Source organism: Rutilus rutilus (assembly GCF_951802725.1).
Source record: "Rutilus rutilus genome assembly, chromosome: 2".
NCBI lineage: Eukaryota > Metazoa > Chordata > Actinopteri > Cypriniformes > Leuciscidae > Rutilus > Rutilus rutilus.
In genome coordinates, this window is record NC_140210.1 from 49,081,954 (window position 1) to 49,101,888 (window position 19,935).

The 19,935-nt window shown below is 37.3% G+C and overlaps 1 protein-coding gene across 1 annotated transcript; it reads right to left on the reverse strand.

The window, feature by feature from the left end:
- Positions 1 to 303: 303 nt before the first annotated feature.
- Positions 304 to 19,069, reverse strand: LOC311279499 (adhesion G protein-coupled receptor E3-like; the record flags this gene model as incomplete). The annotated part of the gene is made up of 14 exons (XM_084391048.1): positions 304 to 385; positions 656 to 818; positions 901 to 992; positions 1,078 to 1,144; positions 1,370 to 1,602; positions 1,680 to 1,821; positions 4,770 to 4,849; positions 4,920 to 5,081; positions 5,169 to 5,350; positions 6,293 to 6,412; positions 7,069 to 7,230; positions 17,597 to 17,653; positions 17,904 to 18,272; positions 18,943 to 19,069. 14 exons carry the CDS (start codon positions 19,067 to 19,069, stop codon positions 329 to 331), a joined length of 2,013 nt encoding a protein of 670 aa, XP_084247174.1. The 3' UTR covers positions 304 to 328.
- Between the last annotated feature and the right edge of the window lie 866 nt (positions 19,070 to 19,935).

A 19,935-nucleotide genomic window follows, 5' to 3' on the forward strand; every position in this document is an offset into this window, starting at 1 on the left:
ATTTTACTCATTTTAAATGGTTAACTTTTAAGGAATTAATTTGATTAATTATTACTCAATTCTAATTGGTTAAATTTTATTAATAATATTGCTTGTAATATGTTGTCACAATTTTATTGAGTAGATATAGCGTATTCATTTTTACAGTGAAAGACTATTTAATTTTTTTTAAACATTAACAGCTATAAAATAAGACACTCGTATAACATGTTTTCCTATCATTCAAGTTGAATTATGAATTTAAAATTCCCAAAACATTCACTCTGTTATATAAAATACCCATATAATAATGGCACTTTTTATTTCCTGATCGTGATTGCTGTAGTCCTCAGTGTTGTTTGACACAGCAAAGACATCTGAAGAACTTCCTGAACTGCTGTCTGACCTGGACAAGAATGAGACGAGAGGAGCTGAGTGACTTCATGACATCATTTAACCTCTGAAACTCATGAACCACAGTCGAATTTCCTTATAATAAACAGGTAAGAAAGCATATTTAAAGAGACTAGATTTGCATTTTCAGAAGTAAATATAGATACTTTACTTTTATATACTGTCTCTGAAGAGAGTGAAACGGTTTTCCTATATATGGAGTGTGATGATAAAATGGCTGAAATAATTACGGAGGACAAAAATGATTTTAAACATGTCTGACCTCATTATTGAGGACACAATAGACCAGGAAGATGAAGGTTCCCTGCTGAGAGTTCAAGATCAGGAAGAGGATCTCCAACTCCTTCCTGCCATTAGTGAAGAAACCCAGAATCCAGGAGCAACCAAGAATCACAAACTGAGCCAGTGTTTTAAATACCATAATCCTGCAGAGAAAGAGTTAAAGTGTCTTTATTGACTACTTTTTTTTTTTTCTATGGAGTGTTTTTGAATCTGAATGTTTGTTACTTGGTTTGTTTCATCTGTGAAACTTCAGCGTTCAGATTTTTGAGAGTTGAGTTCAGATTGATGATGATGCTGATGAAGAGAATCATGTTTAACTGAAAAGCAGAAAAATAATAAATAATCACCTTGTTTTCCCTTTAATATAAATTAAAATCATGAGGAAAAAAGATATGTGCTTACTGCTAGTATGACACAAACAGGACCCAGAAAACTCCAGATAAAACCTTTATCAATTTTAATCCAGCACCTGTTTAGAGGAAACATAATATAAGAACTGCATGAATTTGGCAAAAATTATGTCTGGTGTTGACATATTTAGTCTTTTTAATCTTGTATGTGCTTTTACAGTGTGTGTAAATGTATTTATTTTTTTTATCAGATTAGAAATGTCACAAAAGTCCCAAGCTGCTTTATTTGCCTCTAATCAAATGAACTTAAAACAACAACAACAACAATAACAACAATAACTCACTGTTCGCTGCCGTATCCTTCAGGAAACAGCCCGACAGACACGGCCACCACAACCAGAGCAACCGTATATCCAATCACACACAGGAATCCACTGCTAAGCACCTCCCTCTTTTTGGAGCTGATCTGTGATAGGTTCTTCACACAGATGAAGAGCAGCACGGCTTCAGTGAACATCCACACAAAGCCGGAGAGAAAGAGGAAGTGCAGCACACCTGATATCACGGCACACAACACCTGGAGATCATGAGAGACGGTTATGATGATTCTCAGTGAGACTGTGCTGAGCTGTAGGGCTCCTTCATCATCCTCACCTGATGAGGGCGTATGAGGCTCAGGAACTGTTGTGTGAGCAGGAACAGAAGGTGAGCCAACAGCAGACTCAGGCAGAGATTGATTCGAGCCACATTATTCACTCCAGGACTCCACTGACAAAGGGCAAAGGTCCACAGCAGGCTTGTGCACAATTCAGAATTGAATTGAGAATGACTCCTTAATTCCAATTCAATTCTTGAATTTGAATTGAATTTGAATTTATGTCAAAAACAGGATCTAGAATTACAATTCGAATTTGAATTAAAGGAAGCAGAATTGCAATTCAATAAAAATTCAAAGAAATTCATATACATATTTTAAGTGAAGTGTTTAACAATGAAGCTTTACGTCAGATATGATTGCATTATAAATGATATTAGTTTGAACTACTTGTACAGATTACATTAAAAGGATATGTTTTCCCCCAGCGATGAATGTTAAAAGCAATGTAAAAAAAAAAAAAACCGAATTAAACAACATTGAGGGGGTAATTTATTTCAAGAATTTGATCAATATCTATTTTAGAACAAAATGTATTTTTGAGGAAATTTTTTTTGAGGAGTAAATAGTTACGTGAAATGAAATTTCTGTTAATAAATTACAAAATTAATGTAATTGTATTTAGTTGTATTACTGAGGTAAAATGTTTAATTCAATTAGTTACACTCTAAAAAGAGATGTGTTAAAAAACAACACACAGCATGTGTTGATGGTATTTTGACACATGTTGTGTATATTTTTAACACACAATGTGTGTTCAAGTGTAACTCTGGATAGAATAGCACTGGATGGAGGAGAGTTTGTGTTTATGAAAAAAAAATTATAGGTATATTTTATATGGTATCCCATAAAATGCTCTAAAATAAATAAAGCAATACATTCAAATAAATAAATTAAATCTTAATTCATGAAAACTTAAAGATTAACGGGTGTTTTTTGGCAGCCAATCACATCATGCCTCTTTTTCAATGTCTTTTTCAAATGCTGCTTTCACGTGTTATTAATAACCAGATTAACTTTATTTCTGTCAGACTCTAGAGAAGCTCTTATTGAGAATGAACAGGTTTTGGTGTTGACGATTCATTGAATGTTTCATTTAAAGTCACCAGAATCGTGATTAGTGTCAGCTTTATTTGGGCTCTTGACCTTTAACTCTTTAACATTCGTTTTCTGTGATTGCTGTAAATGTGTATTTATTTTAACACTTTAAACAGCAGAAATAATCATGAGAAAAATATGTTTAGATGATAATATTATCACCATGGATATGTAGTGTTGTTAAGCTCAGCAAGAGTTCAATATTTATAAGATTAATGTAATATTTAAAAGATGACTTTTAAAAGGATTAGCATATTTCAATTAGCTTAAAATTAGTTTTTAAATGTACAGTGCATACAGGACTTTATAGTCTATGGTATCAAGCACAAGCAGACATCAAGAATCAGCACATGAATCTCAACAATGGTGACAAACATAAAGCTTCATGCCGCAATGCATGCTGGGTGCCACCATAGTACAAATCTCATCCATGACTCCCAGCATGCATTGCGGCATGGAGCTTTTTGTTTATCACCATTGTTGAGATTCATACGCTGATTCTTGATGTCTGTATTTGTCTAGTTTCTGCTGCAGATTAAAATTTTTAGAAAACATTTTTTATTATGATGGATGGCATGATGTAGTGTCACAAGATTGTTATAACTAGCAAATAAATAAATTAAATGCACACCATCCATATACTCAAAGACTTGATCAGATCAGCACTTGTTGATTATGACATCATCAAGAAACATCTGATCATATTTTCTCTCACCATAACAAATGTAGGCCTATTTTATTAAAATACAGTTAAAGCAGCCAGAGAAAAACTAAAAGAAGAGTAAAGGGTCAAGAGCTCAAATAAAGGAGCCATTAATCACGATTCTGGTGACTTCAAATAAAACATTCAGTGAAACATCAACATCTAAACCTCAGTTAATTCTCAATAAGAGCTTGTCTATGTAGATTCATGATGTCTAAACCATCCAAATGTTCAAACAAACTCTTTATTAAATGTCACTGGACTCCATAAACACAAGTTAACAATACGTTTCAGTGTTCATCCAGACACTCAGTTGTAAAAACACAGGCACTCTGGCAAATACACACCGACTACAGTCACATGTGACACATATCTGACACAAGTTGTGTAACTATAACACATTAGTTTTTTTTTATTTTTATTTAACCTTTATTTAACCAGGTTATCTCATTGAGATTTAAAACCTCTTTTCCAAGAGAGACCTGGCCAAGATGACAGTGTATTGACAGCGCACAGTAACAAATATAAACAACAAACACACATACATAAACAATCAGCATAAGACTACTTAAAAATACATATTAAAAGCAGTGACAGCAATTTATAGCATCTATTTCCAAAGATTTCATGTAATGTTTAAATTGACCAAAAGAAATCAAATTTTGCAACTTCAAATCAATCTGCAATGTGTTCCAAGTGGAAGGGGCTGCATAACTAAAGGCCTTCTTACCAAACTCTGTACGGACCATAGGTACAGACAACAAATACAAATTACCAGAACGCTTTATTAGTGTGTAAAAGGTTTCAACACACTCCCTGTGTTAAGAACAATAACACACTGGTTGAGTTAAAAGTAACACAAAATGTGTTGTCCTTAACTAGACACACAGGTGTGTTAAGATATAACACAGGTTGTGTTGTTTTTAACACATCCGTTTTAAGAGTGTACTAATCAACTTAAAACGAAATTGCTTTGCATTGATAAAGTTATCCAAATAAAGTAATCCAAACCACATTTATAATGGGTAACTAATAACAGTAATAAGCAAAAACATTTCCAAAATAACCTTCCTAACACTGAATGCATGTGAGACTCAACACATTCTTTCTGTTGTGTGACTGAGTGGAATTTCTTTGAATTGCCATGAATTTAATTCCACTTCCTGTCATTCCAATTCAAATTCAATTCAATGTCATGTGGGGCGGAGTAAATTCAATTCAAATTCAAATTCATGAATTGAATGGAGGCCAATTCTCAAATTCTGAATTTTGCACAAGCCTGGTCCACAGGGCCAAACTGAAGAACACCAGCCCAACTGGCACACACACCAAATTCAACAGGTCCAGCAGCTCCAGCATTGAGTCGCTCTGAGAAAACATGTCAGAGTACATGAGTGCCAAATCTGTTCTTCAATGCTCACTATAAATGTTCTCGTACCTCTGGTGGGCGGCTGGTTTGCATGATGAGAGCGAATGTGGACAGATGAACACAGGAACACACAGTGTAGTTGCTGTTGGTCTTTAAAACAGAACAACCATCTACAATCCACTCGCTGATATCCCAGTACACACAGGACAGAGAACCGTTGGGGTCAAACTCCTGCAGAAAGAAGAAAGAACATGTAGAACATGTTTTCAGATGTTCATCAGTTCTCAGGTTGGACAAAAACACATTTCAGTCTCTCACTCTGATGTGTTTGAGGGTGAAGTTGACTGGTTTGGTGAGTTTAGTGTTGGTGGTTTTGGGAAGAGTAGCTGAGATCACAGTGGACATCATGGTTTTAATCGTGTCATTTGATGTGTTGAAGAAGTCAGGCTTCAGTAGATTCTCCATTGTGTTATAACTCATGAAAGCCACAGCAGCTGATCCTGTGTGACAGAAACAGAAGCTTACATGTTTACAATACTAAAACAATAACAACAATAATAAAAAAAAAATAAAAAAACATTTATAATAAGCAAATGTGGCTTAGTGGTAACCCACATAGCAACATTGTGTCGGCCCAGATCCGGCCAACATTTGGCCCACATGCAGCTTGGAATGATGGCCCTTGGGCGGCTCACTCCTGTTTGCCAGATCTGGGCCACAAGCAGGCCATAGCAATGCCACATGTCAGCCAAGAGCAAAGAAATAAACCAGAACTGGACCTTATCTGAGCCACAAAATCTGTGTATATTAAATATGAAGTCATCTCAGCCTGTTAACAAAAAGAATCACTGAAAGAAAGAAAAGAACAGAAAAAAGAGACGAGCAGAAGCACAAGAACTACAACTGACTTCAGCCACAGCCTCAGATGAAATCAACTGAAGAGAAAAGAAGACATTAAATCTGTGAAGATCTCAGCAGAGGAGGATTAAACAACTCCACAAACAGCATTACCAGCTTCACTTATTACTAACCAGACTGACTTTATTTCTGTCAGACGTCTACAAAAGTTTTTATTGAGAATTAACAGAGGTTTAACTCTAATGTGTTTCATTTGAAGTCACCATAACAGTGATTAGTGTTTCCATTAGTTGGGCTCTTAACTCTTATTATATCTTTTGTTGGTTTTGGCCGCTGCGGCAGTGTGTTTGTCAAACACATTTGCAGTAGCACAGAAAGCTAAAGTGAAATGAGATCAGGTGATGATGGTTACTTGTTGATGGTTTTAAAGTCATCATGAAAAAGACTGATGATTTTTGAATCTAACAATTATGTTTTTCCATTAATATATTCACATCACAAATCCTGTGTTTCTGCAGCATGAGATCCAGCAATATTGATGATAACTCTAAGATGTTTCAAACCTACAGAAAGATCTCACATACTTGTTTCATTGTTGTTCTTGGCGATCCCAATGAGATCGATGTCCACAGAAGAATTTGTCGTGTCAAGTCGAGGGATTTTATCTAAGGTGACCTGTGGTCCAACCATGAAGACTTCAACCTCTGATAAAAAACAAACAAGCAGTTATGTGCTATATTAATTTATTTACAATTATTATCTTTTTATTAAAGTCCAATTCCATTGAATTTGCACAAAAGACAAACAAATAAAATGAATATTCACTATTGTTGGGTTTTCATCTCTGATGAACCCTTCAGGTTTACTTATATTTACATGTATTCAGTTAGCAGATTAAATGAATCACTATTAACTGTAAGGTCATCTTGAGGTCAAATGTTAGATCTTACAGTACACTTTATAGTCAAGTACTGTACAAGTGCTTCAGTTCCCAACTGGTTTAGCTTCCAAATCCAAATGTCCAAAATGTCCTTAAAATCAATCTTTTAAAAGTGTTCACAAAAGTGTTTTTCAGGACTCAACCTGTCCATCTGGAATCTGTCTAATGTGACAAGCTTCTACCAAATGATGAATGACTTTGAACCAAAATACTGACCTTTGACATCAACAACAAAAGACACAAAAAGAGCAGAAAACACTGTCTAAAATATTTGTAATTCTTCTCAATTATATAGTTGCTGTAGCTGCATTTATCATCCTCACCGTCTGACACCCGTGATCCACTGCTGCTCTATATAAACTCCCTGACATCATGTATAATCTCAGTTTCATCATCAATAATAACAGTTTTTCCACTCACCTACAACAGCAAGAGCAAAACTGACATTGTCACTCGTGTCCGTCGGCTTCACCAATGTAGAGATGAGTTTCTCACTGGTTTTTAACACACGGTTTCCATAGGAGGCTAGTTCAGCTGGGCTGACTGATGATGATGATGAAGATGATGACTCTAAAATCTTCCCTGAAGCGTTGAAGGCCACAGTCAAAATGTTGGTCACAGTCTAATTTATTGATCAGATAAACAGTGTCACAGTAAATGTCAACAGAGCAAATAAGACAGCACTGGTTTGTCAATCATATATTATCTAACTGACAAATGTTTGATTATTTGATTATTTTTCTCTTGAAGACTTACAGTCACAGAGAGCACTTGAGATGTGATGTTCTCGATCTTCTCAAGAAGATTTTGGAAACAGTTCTGACTCTGAAATCACAATTGTGAAAGCCTACTGTTGATTTTGATCATGTTTTTCAATATTAACAGAGAGCCAAACATGTATTGTTACTGCACTAAAGGTCACTGTGAAGGTTCAGTGATGTTAGTACAGACACACAACACAAATCTAGCAACAATAAATAGAACAGCACATTCATATTTTACATTACAGATATCTACAATGCATATTTTATTGCACTACTCTTTGAACTAATAAACCATTTCCAGTTACGAATTGAGCAAAAAAAATTTATATTGCATAAAATATATAAAAAAAATTGTGCATAAAAATACTTGCTCCTCAAAGCTCATCAGATGAAACCCAATAATAACCCAGTCAACACATGATCACAGTGACATCACACCATTCTCATATGGTGATGCTCACAGTGTCAGTAATATTTGAACTCATTGTGAATTCAAAATGTTGAGCAGGTTGAGAGCAGGCTGTTCAAATATCGGTCACTGGGGGGAGATTCTACTTCCTGTTTCTCAACAGTGGTGTCACAGTGGTGTCACATGGTGAGCTCTCAGTATGAGTGCACACCCAGATAACAGATTTTTCTTATAAGACGTTCTCCAAACATACAACTGACTTCAGCCACAGCCTTAGATGAAATAAAAGAAGACATTAAATCTGTGAAGATCTCAGCAGAGAAGGATTAAACAACTCCACAAACTGCATTACCAGCTTCACTTATTACTACCCTATCACACACCCAGTGCAATGCAGCGCCAGGCGCTACGCAAACAGATCAACTCTGAACATCACAAAACAAGCTCCTAAAGTCATAACAATACAATAGCAAAATAAAAGCAAACAGAAAAAAACCCAATGAAAATTACAGGACAATTCAGCTGCACAATTTATTCATGCTGCAGTGCATGATGTGAGCCATTGATGCGTTCTGATTGGTGGCTCCCATCACGCACTGCAACATGAAGCGTTTGTGTGATTGTCATCATAGTTGAGATTCATATGTAGATTCTTGATGTCTGTGTGTGATCTCAAGAACTTCAGATCATTAAAACATTGCTGGAAATAGCTACTGTAGTGAAAAAATAAAGCATTTGGAAAACTCCGTTCATAATGTTGTGCGAGATCAGTGAATCAGAACACCAGTGCTTTCATCATTGAAACATAACCAGGGCAGCATTTCCCAAAAGCATCTTAAACCTAACTTGATATCAGACCAACTGCAATAAATAGTCTGTACAATCAAATTAGGCTTGCAATGTTTTTCAGGAAACCAGCCCAGGTCATAGTTTCTCTTGCCACAACACATATGCTCTATAAGCACAGAGTTGGAGCAACCAGAAAAATACTAATGTTAAAAAGGAAAGGGTCAAGAGCCCAACTAAAGCAAACACTGACCACCATAATGGTGACGTGAAACAAAACATTCCATAAAACATTACAGTTTAAACTTCTGTTGAATCTCAAGAACTTTTGTAGATGTATGACAGAAATAAAGTCAAACTAGTAATAATGAGCACAATAATGTGTAATGACTCGAAGTCAGTTGTAGTTCTTGTGTTTCTCTTTTGTATGTTCTTCTTGTTTCTCGTTCCTTCAATCATTCTGCTTATTATCATCAGGTGTCACCACTAATGGCCAATCATCACTTAATTAATCACTTAATTATCTCATTAACGTCAACACTGCTTCAGTGTTAATTTTAACACCCTGTAGTGTGGACACATATGAACACTGAGGAGTGTTAATTTAACACTGGGGATTTTGCTGTGTAGGCAAGTCCACAACGCGCGTACACTCTTCTTACTACACACACAGGGGCACGCAGCAGCACACAAACATGCCAAATCTTAAAAACAAAAGGGCTACAATGTAAAAGATTAATCTTGTGTACATAAAGATAACGTGGAATCCGGCTTGTCCCGTAGATGGTGTTCTTGCGCTTTAACCTCGCACACGGGCAGATCCGTTCCCTCTCTAGAGAAGCGTTCAGTCTTTCCGCTTCCAAATTGTGTCATGTAAGCAATCCGCCATGGTGTGAGCGCAACTGACTTTTAAAGGGAATGGGAGATGAGACTCTGATTGGTTTGTTGCACTTTACGCCCAAAACACACCCATTACTCATTAAGAGAATAGAGACGACCCTTTTAGACCATGCACTTATATTGTTAAAATATAACACTTCAATTTCAGAAACTCAACTTACGGTGCATCCGTCCTCCAGCGTTATATTTATATCTGCAATGACAGAAATCAGCATGAAGACAATAATAAAATACATCTGAGTCAGACAAACTTTAGAAAAGTCCTATCCATTTATGTTGTATTTTATTCATTTTGATCTTAGTCCAGAGTAGAAGTCAGTGTCTCACTTTAAACTGTTATGATGTTTCTCCATTAGGAGCAGAACTCAAGTTACCAGCACATAAAACTATCAGTGTAAATCACTGTGCTAAACAAGATTAATAGATTAGCAGCAGTCAGAATTAAAGAAAAAATAAATGATCAAAAATAGAATGATGGATGCGACCATAAATATGGGAATGAAGAGACTGCCTGTAGATTTTTATCATATATGGACATAAAATCTAAATCTATCTCCTCTCTGTCAAAAAATGAAATAACAAATGAAAATAATAAGTAAATAACTTAATATACAGTTGCTTGTGTGCAGACATTCATTTCATGTTCATGCACACTCTTAGATAATTAGAGACACAAACACACTCACTAGGGTGACCACCTGCTAATAAGCCCAAGGGGGGACAAGGGGTATGTTTCTGAGGGACAATGTGGGACACTGCCTGGCGCGGCGGTGCCCCCACACCACGGGCAGACTCACTGATAGTGGTTTACCCATTTCTAGCACATACCACCTTACATGGTATATTAATAATGCCCTATTCCCCTAAACATGTGTAATTGCTGATGTATGCTCATGAATAGGCCAACCAATGTGTATTTTTTTCTAAATAAAGATTCATAATATTTTGAACATTCAATGAATTGACAGATGCACTTCCACTTACGATTTACTATTTAATTTTATTTATTTTTCATTACAATTTATTCACTTTAAATAAATTATAATATAAAATTATAGGATTAACAGGAATTGTAGTTGCTCAACACTACAGTAACAGTAAAAAAAAAAGTATTTAAAAAAAATACGATTGACATCGTAGCCTATTCCCCTCCATGTCCGACTGAGAAGGACGTTTTGCAAAGGTCACAAAAAGCCCTCTCGGTATCCCCCTCAACCTCAACACCTTTCAGCCACAAATATTCATTTTCCCAGTCTTTCTTGTACCCACACCTTCTCTTTTTAATTGATGATGGCGGTGCCTCTCAGACTCAGTCTCTTTCTTCATTTCTCGAATTGGAAAGCGCGCATCTAAAAGTTCCTTCCCACTGTGTCTGGTATGCGCGTGCGTGCGCTGTCATGAAAACAAGTTGACGACAACCTAGTTAGTAGTTCAACTGAGGGGTGGGTGTGGCAACAGTAGCGTGCTGAACTGTCAAGTAATGTTCGTTTGGCTGCCTGGGGCTCGAGGATATAGAGCGACCAACTTTTTTTTTTAGCAAGCATAGATTATGCGTGACACGGTCTCAATTTGCGGGGCGCATGAATTGGGCTTCAAACGCTGTGCGCGCACGCGCTACGCGGGACGGGTGGTCACCCTAACACTCACACACCAAACATTCAGACAAATTTACAAAAGCAAATAAATAAACGGACTTCGGACTTCAACCGAAAAAAGGAAGTAAATACAGGTATGTGCGCTGGCTGAATTAACATCACTTTTATTCATATCTTTCACATCTACTGCAGTCAGATTCACCGTGTTCAGAATCACTCACATGGCTGGGCACTTGTAATGACACATCAAGGATGTTAAGAGGCTAAAAGCAGGTTTAAAACTTGCCCCATTTAAGTCAACAGGGTGCAAATTTTAAAAAGAGGATAGCACAGTGTAGGCAACACCGATTTGTGTCGTCGTTCTCTGTACTGACAGCACTCCAAATTTACAAAAAAATAGCTCAATGTTAAAATTGACCAGAGTTCTCCTTTAATCTACCTTAACTGAACAGCTTTGGAGTCATTGGAATGGTTATCTGACTTTTTTCGGGTTGAATAGTGGTCTTCTCGCACCCCCCTGGCACCTTGGAGCGGAAAAAAACACCCTTGCAACTTTGGGCCGGCAGGCCGCAGCGTCAGGAAGTATCGCGTGATATCATGTCTCGCGATGTAACGAATTGCTTTACGGCACTGCACACACGAAACTGCCGTTTCTCAATACCAAGTACGCAAACTTCGTACTTGAGTCCTTAGTAGTTCGGACTTGACAAGTTCGACTTAGGAGAACGAACTCCCGAGGACGGGAGGATAATTCCAGTCCAATAATTCTGCAAATGGATTCAATGGCGTTATTGATAGCGTCACTCAGCTCGCTCTGGCTACTCCGGTTATCTCTTTATGTATATTTAGGCTACTAAAACAAAATTTGTTATAAAACACCACTCTGCCTCTTTTCATTTTCATATAAAAAATCTTAAACACTGATGGCCACACAAATGTGGTTCAGGCAAGGCAATTGATTATCTTTTCTGCATATATAACAACACAAAATAAAAAACACAACCCTGACTCTTTTTGTTTTCATTTTAAAAATATTATACATAAAAAAATACATTATAATATTGATCATTAAAACTGACATTTAGCGACATTTATTTTATTATATATGTACATACAGTGAAGAGAATGTAGGCAACATGTATAATAAAATAAATATATAAAATATTTTATGTTTTAAATATATAAAATAAAATAAAATAAAATGACATAACCCTTTTTGTTAAATGTCAGTTTTAATGATCAATAATAGCTATTATAAAAGTATAAGTAGCCTAAAAGGTATAAGAAGCTATACAATAATAAAGCAAATGATTCAGTCAAACATAAGTCAGCTCTCTAGACTACAACGTTAAAATTAAATAGACTAAATATATAAGCAGCTCAGCAAAAATTTTCACCAGGGAACAAATTATAGATTAATGAGACAATAAATAAATAAATAAAACGCCCGTTAGATATACACAATTTATATCTCATGTTAAAGGAGAACTTGGTAACTTTTTTAACGTAATAAAACTGTCTAGAAATCATTTGGATGGTTAAACAACCTGTTCTGGTGATATTGGTGACTTTCCCCGCTCCCCCCAGCGTTCCCAGGCGGAAAACCAACCTTGCAACTTGGGGACTACCGTCCCGGCAAGATAAAAAAATTGGAAGTCTCGTGAGAAGCGAGAACGAGAATGAGAACGAGCGCGAAACACAAATTGCTTTACGGCAATTCGACATAAACACACACGCATGTATGATGTATTACCAGATTACCCACCTCGGTAGACATAGCTCCACACGATACAGTTGGCTTGCTCCGATCAAAACAAACGCACATGAGCAGCGGTAGAGAGGGGGAGGAGGCCGCCGCAAGTGAGTTTTTTACGACCGTGTTGTGAAATATACACCCTCCCACAGCTGTAGGGGGAGCTTGTGGTGAAAACATGCGACAACAAAAGGGAAAATCAGCGAAGAAGTGAGTAGAGTTCGCTAGAGTTACCGAGTTCTCCTTTAAACCACTAGACTAGAGACATCCGAGCCAGCGGCAAACGTCAGAAGGACTAGCCAAGGAAAGGCTGTTCTCGGCGCACATATTCGTCCAGTGATCGCCTGGATCTCACAACTCCGAAAACGTCAGATCAAATTTTCAAATAGGCGCTATCTTTATAAATAAATCAAAGATTTGAGCTTTAAACAACAACATTCTCGCCTGAAAAAACTCTTAAAACTACATTTCGTGACACATAACTAGCATTTTTAAATTACGCAGGTTTTCTAATCTGCTATAGAGCTGGTAAGTCCCGCCCCTTCCGCTAACCTGGAGCTCTAGGTTGAAAAATCGTCAATGCAAGTGAATGTGAGAAAATAATTATTTTCTGGTCCCGTTTGAATTTTGCCATGAATGTCAACATATGTTGTCTGTGAATTTTTAATAATTCTATTAAAAAGCTATTTTTCATAATACATTTCACACAATTATACATTTATACCTTTATTATATTATTACTTAGCCTATTATATTTTTTTATAATATTATTAGTAATAATTAAAACAATAATTATTAAAATAATTAATATATATATTATTAGTAGTAGTATTATTATACTTTATTATATTATTATTTATACCTTTATTTACATTTATACAATTATATTTAACTCTGCTGGCCATTGAGATGACACTGGTCAAGTCAATGGAAAAGACGCCTAGTTGGAACGACAGGGTCACAGAGCATTTTCTTGAAAAGGAACGTTGGGCAGAATTTACGTATAAATAAATGGACAATTTTTATGATGTAGGCGGTGTATTATCATAGTAGTATGAATTATGGAGAGAGAATTGTGTCTTTATTACATGCGAGAAAATAAATGATCTGAGAGAAAAAAAAAGTTTGAGAGAAAAAGTTATCACACTGATAGCAAAAAAGCATTTCATGAGAGAAAAAAAAAATTTGAGAGAAAAAGTTTTGAGAGAAAGTATTTTTTCATAGAACATAAAAAAATATAAATTTGAATTTTTTAAATTATTTCTGAGAAAAAAAATCTCTCTCACAATACTTACATATATTCTCTCAAATATATATATTTTGCTATCAGTGTGAAAACATTTTCTTTAAAAAAAAGAAGTGTTTCTCTCAAAACACTTTTCTTTGCTCTTGATGCAGTTTCTTGCTCTTGTGTCAGGATTTTGCTTTCACTGTGAAAATTGTGTGGCCACGATCCTATTGGCCAGTCGGGTGAGCATCGTCTTGTCTTGGGAGTCGAACTGAATCATTATACTATTGTTCGATTCACCGGCATAGATGCCGCCTCTGCCTTAGTTGAGCACGGACACTCCAATGTTTGGCTAAGATGATTGATGATGATTCACGGTGATCATATGCCTGGTTCAGATTACAAGATTTTTGTGTCTGTTATGATAGTCACGGTGTCAGATTACACGATTTTGACTCCTAAAAATCTTGTCATGTTGTGGATGGACAAGAAATATGTCAGACTACACGTTGCTTTCCGACCAGTCACCGCGAGCCATCTCACGCACACATTCACTCGCACTCACTCACATACACACTCACTGTGCTCGCTCGCGCACACACAGACACACTGTAGCTCGCTCACTCACTCGCGCACACACAATCGCTCACTCGCACGCACACACACAATTGCTCTCGCACGCACGCACACACACACTCGCTCGCAGTGTTGCCAACTTAGCGCCTTTGTCTCTATTTTTAGCGACTTTTCAGACCCCTTTAGCTACATTTTTTCAAAAAAGCGACTAGCGACAAATCTAGCAACTTTTTGGACAAACAGTAACCTCCAAATGTTGCCATCACAGTCCTGTGAGTGCGAGGTTTGCGTTCTCCCTGCCGTCACCCACCTCACTCTGCGTCTACCCTGTTCAGTGAATGGCTGAGAGAGGAGCAGCAGCACGGCTGCTAACAGACGTGAATGAGCAGTGTTGTTTCCACGGACTTATCACTTATCTTTTGTTTTATATTTAAAGAATTTAGTTTGACCATTTTATTTTATTACTTGTGCTTATCACTTGTAATACTCACTATCACAGTGCTTTAGTAGTTCACCCAGTTCCCGAACTCTCTCAATTCAGATAATTTTACACATATAAAAAAATAGTCATTCAACAGCTACCCGTTCTATTGTCTGACAAAAAAATATAGTAAATGAGATACATTTTTACTAGACATTCGGCTATATTATATTATATTATATTATATTATATTATATTATATTATATTATATTATATTAAAATACAGTATGTGAGCATGATTTTAACGATAAAAAACATTAGGCAGGGAGAACGCAAGTACGCCGCGATGACGTCATGAATATGCTAATTGATGTATGACGTCATTAGCGACTTTTAGGGGAGGTGTTAGCTACTTTCCTTTGAAAATTGTTGGCTCGCTCGCTGTTGCTCGCACTCTCACACATCACTCTCGCTCACATACTCACTCTTGGCGGAACCCGTCGTGGAGGACCGTTAAGCCGGGTTTTCGCCTGGAAAGCTCTATAGAAATCTGGCACTCTGTTGAACGAAGTTAAACTGAGAGAGCGTGCCGTTCACAGACACCAGAATGAACGAGTTCACAGTAACATTCATCAGGCAGTAATACAGTATTTTCAGTTCACGTTCACCCAAAATATGAACGAGTTCATGAACTATCATTCAATGAACCGTTCAGGCACAACACTGATAGTGCTCTATAACCTACCTATAGTGAGAGATACATATGCTAAACACATTAATAACAATCATTTTAGGTTATAGTTCAGTTATAGGTTCAAACAGGAAATGTATCATATTGACCTTAAAGGTCCCGTTCTATGTGATCCCATGTTTCAAACTTTAGTTAGTGTGTAATGTTGTTGTTAGAGTATAAATAATATCTGTAAAATTATAAAGCTCAAAGTTCAATGCCAAGCGAGATATTTTATTTAACAGAAGTTGACTACAAAAAACGGCTGGATTGGACTACACCCCTCTACATCCTGCTTTAGTGATGTCACTAGAACCGTAACCTCCGCCCACAGGAACACAGGCGTATTGATGGCGAAATGTCAACAGACGTGGTTGATGTTTATCTATAATCGGATACCGCAAAAGTTTAATTCAAAGTTGTTAGTTTGCTCTGTCCATTTCACCACGGACTGTTTTTCTAACCTGGGATAATATCAAGCAGACTTCTCTCAGCGTTTCATACTGACGAAGGGGACTATTTCAACTATATTCCAGCAAGCGGTAGGTACAAGTAGTGATTTAATATGGAAGTAGCGATCATTCTTCACATCGTTCGTTTCTCTTAGTAGGATGAAAATAATCTAACTTAAACTGTGGTTAATATACAGAAAGCGATCAAAGAACAATCCCTTTCCAATCGCCCAAGCTGTCAATCACACAGCGCGAGTTTATGGACACTTGCCAAAACTCGTTATGAAATCAATGACGCTGTTACACTGCACAACGAAGCTCTTACTGTATTTATATGCCTCATGTTTGCATGGGTGAAATCATTAGTGAGAGTGCAGAAACTGCGTTGCAATGATAAGATATTTTTTTCACGCGATCAACAGACTGTCATCTGCTCAATGCTCGTCACTGCAACCTTTTATGTGATGGTAATAGATCTAAATACTTAAAAAACTTTTCATGATTCGTTAATCCAGATAGCTGTAATAGTAAAAACGTATAATAGCTGTAATAGTAAAAGTTTTCCAGATAGTTCCACATGTAATGCCAGATATTTCATATGCAAGCATGTCAGCCAATCACAGCAGAGGGCGTTTACACTGAAGTCTCACAGCAGACACGCCCCTTCAAACAGAGTGTTCAAACCAGGGAGACCATCAGGCTAGGAAATATGCCTTTTATTTCTAAATTATAACAATTTTTGATCTAAAAAACATACTAACATTATAAGGGCACCCCTGGAAACATTATAAAATAATAAAAATAATCCATGGAACGGGACCTTTAAAACAAAATAGTTTATTCTGAGTCAGAGTAAAACTGCACAGGAGGTTGTATATGATGAACTAGGGCTGGGCCTGGGCGATATATCGGATAACATTGTTATGCGCATCTCGTCAGTAAAGCCGGTTCCTTGATTAGTAGTAAATCGCCATCGCCTGCTTTCAGATGGAGCGGCATTTACTACACAGAGCCGTAGTTTAATCTGGTTAGTTTTAAGTGAAGCTGGTAATAAGTGTACGGCCATGCATTCACCTTTTTGTTTGGCAAAATGACATCAGCAGAGGTCAAAATCTTGACATCAAATTGACATCAACACTTTGACGTCAATTTGACTTTCATTTTTGACCTATTTCTTGACGTAATTTTGACATCAATTTGATGTCATATTGATGTTAAATTGACATCAAATGCCCACTGGGATGCTTCTGGGAAATGCAGCCCTGATCTGTAGCCTACATACATTAGAGAACGTTAGAAAATAAGCCAATAGAGACTCAGTGTGTAACATTACCAGGTGAGATGGTCACTGGTGTGACAGTTGTAGGGCTGGTGTTAATGCTGTCAGTGTCTGAAAGTTTGGATGAATAGTGATTAATGAACAGAGACACAAATATTCTGGGGATATTCTGGGGATATCTAATTTGATTTTATCAATAAATTCCACTAGAAACAAACCTTGTTGTATTATTTTAATTTAATACTGTGAAGCTGCTTTGATACAATCTGTATTGTGAAAAGCGCTATACAAATATACTTGACTTGACTTGACTTGACAAATATCATGAGTGTGTAGAAAGAGCTCATGTGAATATAATTACCTGCACAGTATGCTGAATCACAGACAGTTGGACTAACCAGCTCATAGACATAATAATTGCCTGGACAGGCTTTGACTCTAATGGGAAAAGACCCGAACAAGCAGCAGTCATTGTTCCAGTAACCACAGACATCTCGAGTGACGACTCCATCTGTTACTGTTGGGTGTCCACCACGGATCCACAGTGGGACATTAGTGCCACAGCTGTACACAGCAACACATGTGTCTGGGATATGAGCGCTCAGGCCGTTAATGAAGAGACGATACCAGCCGCTCCAGGAGACAGACCTGTCACACTTTCTGACTGAAGCATCTGTATTATTGATGGATCTCCATGTATCGTTCAGCACAGTGTAGTTGTAGCAGGGGTCTGAGGAGAGATAAACTTATGAAAATATATTAAGAAATTAACAAGTTTCTGAAAAATATGTTTTATTACAAAATGTAACCAAAAGTGCAGCTTTAGACATTACTTTTTCTTCTTCTTCTTTTGCTCATTCGGAGCGATTCATTTCGATCCACAATATTTTTTTCAAATGCATTTATAGGATTATTTAAACATCAACACGTTACATACCAGTATAATCATGTACATATTATTATTATTACAATTTTTTAAGATTTTATTTCCATTTTCTTGGTCTAACAATGACCATTTCAAAATTACATTGCCAGGTTTTCAGCGGGAATCCATAAACTAATATTAAAGTAACAATCTGACATTCAGTTTCCTCAATATGCAAATAATGAAAAAAAAAAACGGTTTGACTAAAACAGCTGTATTTTATTTTACAGAAAATAAGTGAGTTTCTCCTCAGCGTGTGAAGTGTTTTATTCCAGTCGTGTCCTCAGCAACACTGTATCAGTGGTTTGATCGGGTCTGACTCTAAACTAGCACTATTGAGAGAGAGACAGAGATCTGTCGTTCACTCAGTGACAGTCAGTGTTTGAGCTGAGAAGAGATCAGACACGAGGTGCTCAGAAAAGTGTCACTAAAGCTCAGGATGGACAGATTCGACACATGCGCACTGCGACTGCACCAGTCCTATAGAGGGCAGTGTAGCCGTGACTCGTGTCAGCTACAGGACCTCTGCTCTGAAGGACAAAGAAGAAGAAAAGGTGTGTGTTCCACTTCCGAAGATACACAACCTCAAAGCGACTGCTCATGTTCCACTGTGTCTGTGTGTGTGCTCTCCGCTGTGTGTGTGTGTGTGTGTGTGTGTGTGTGTGTGTGTGTGTGTGTGTGTTTGTGTGTGTGTGTGTGTGCTCTCCGCTGTGTGTGAGCTCTCCGCTGTTTGTGTGCTCTCCTCTGTGTGTGTGCTGTGTGTGTGTGTGTGTGTGTGCTCTCCACTGTGTGTGTGTGTGTGTGTGCTCTCCACTGTGTGTGTGTGTGTGTGTGTGTGTGCTCTCCGCTGTGTGTGTGTGTGTGTGTGCTCTCCGCTGTGTGTGAGCTCTCCGCTGTTTGTGTGCTCTCCTCTGTGTGTGTGTGTGTGTGCTCTCCGCTGTGTGTGTGTGTATGTGTGCTGTGCTCTCCGCTGTGTGTGTATGTGTGTGTGTGTGTGTGTGTGTGTGTGTGCTCTCCTCTGTGTGTGTGTCTAAGTGTTCTCCTGTGTGTGTGTCAAGTCAAGTCAAGTATATTTGTATAGCGCTTTTCACAATACAGATTGTATCAAAGCAGCTTCACAGTATTAAATTAAAATAATACAACAAGGTTTGTTTCTAGTGGAATTTATTGATTGATAAAATCAGATTAGATATCCCCAGAATATCCCCAACTGAGCAAGCCAAAGGCAACAGTGGCAAGGAACCGAAAAACTCCATCAAGTGACCTAATGGTGTCCTAAAACTCCATCAGGTGACCCAATGGAGAAAAAAAAAACCTTGGGAGAACCCAGGCTCAGTCGGGGGCCAGTTCTCCTCTAGCGTTTATGAACTAGAGGCCGGATTGTAGTTTGAACTGTAAGATTAAAAATATTATATGAATGCCTGGCTGAAGAGATGCGACTTTAATCTAGTTTTAAACTGGGAGAGCG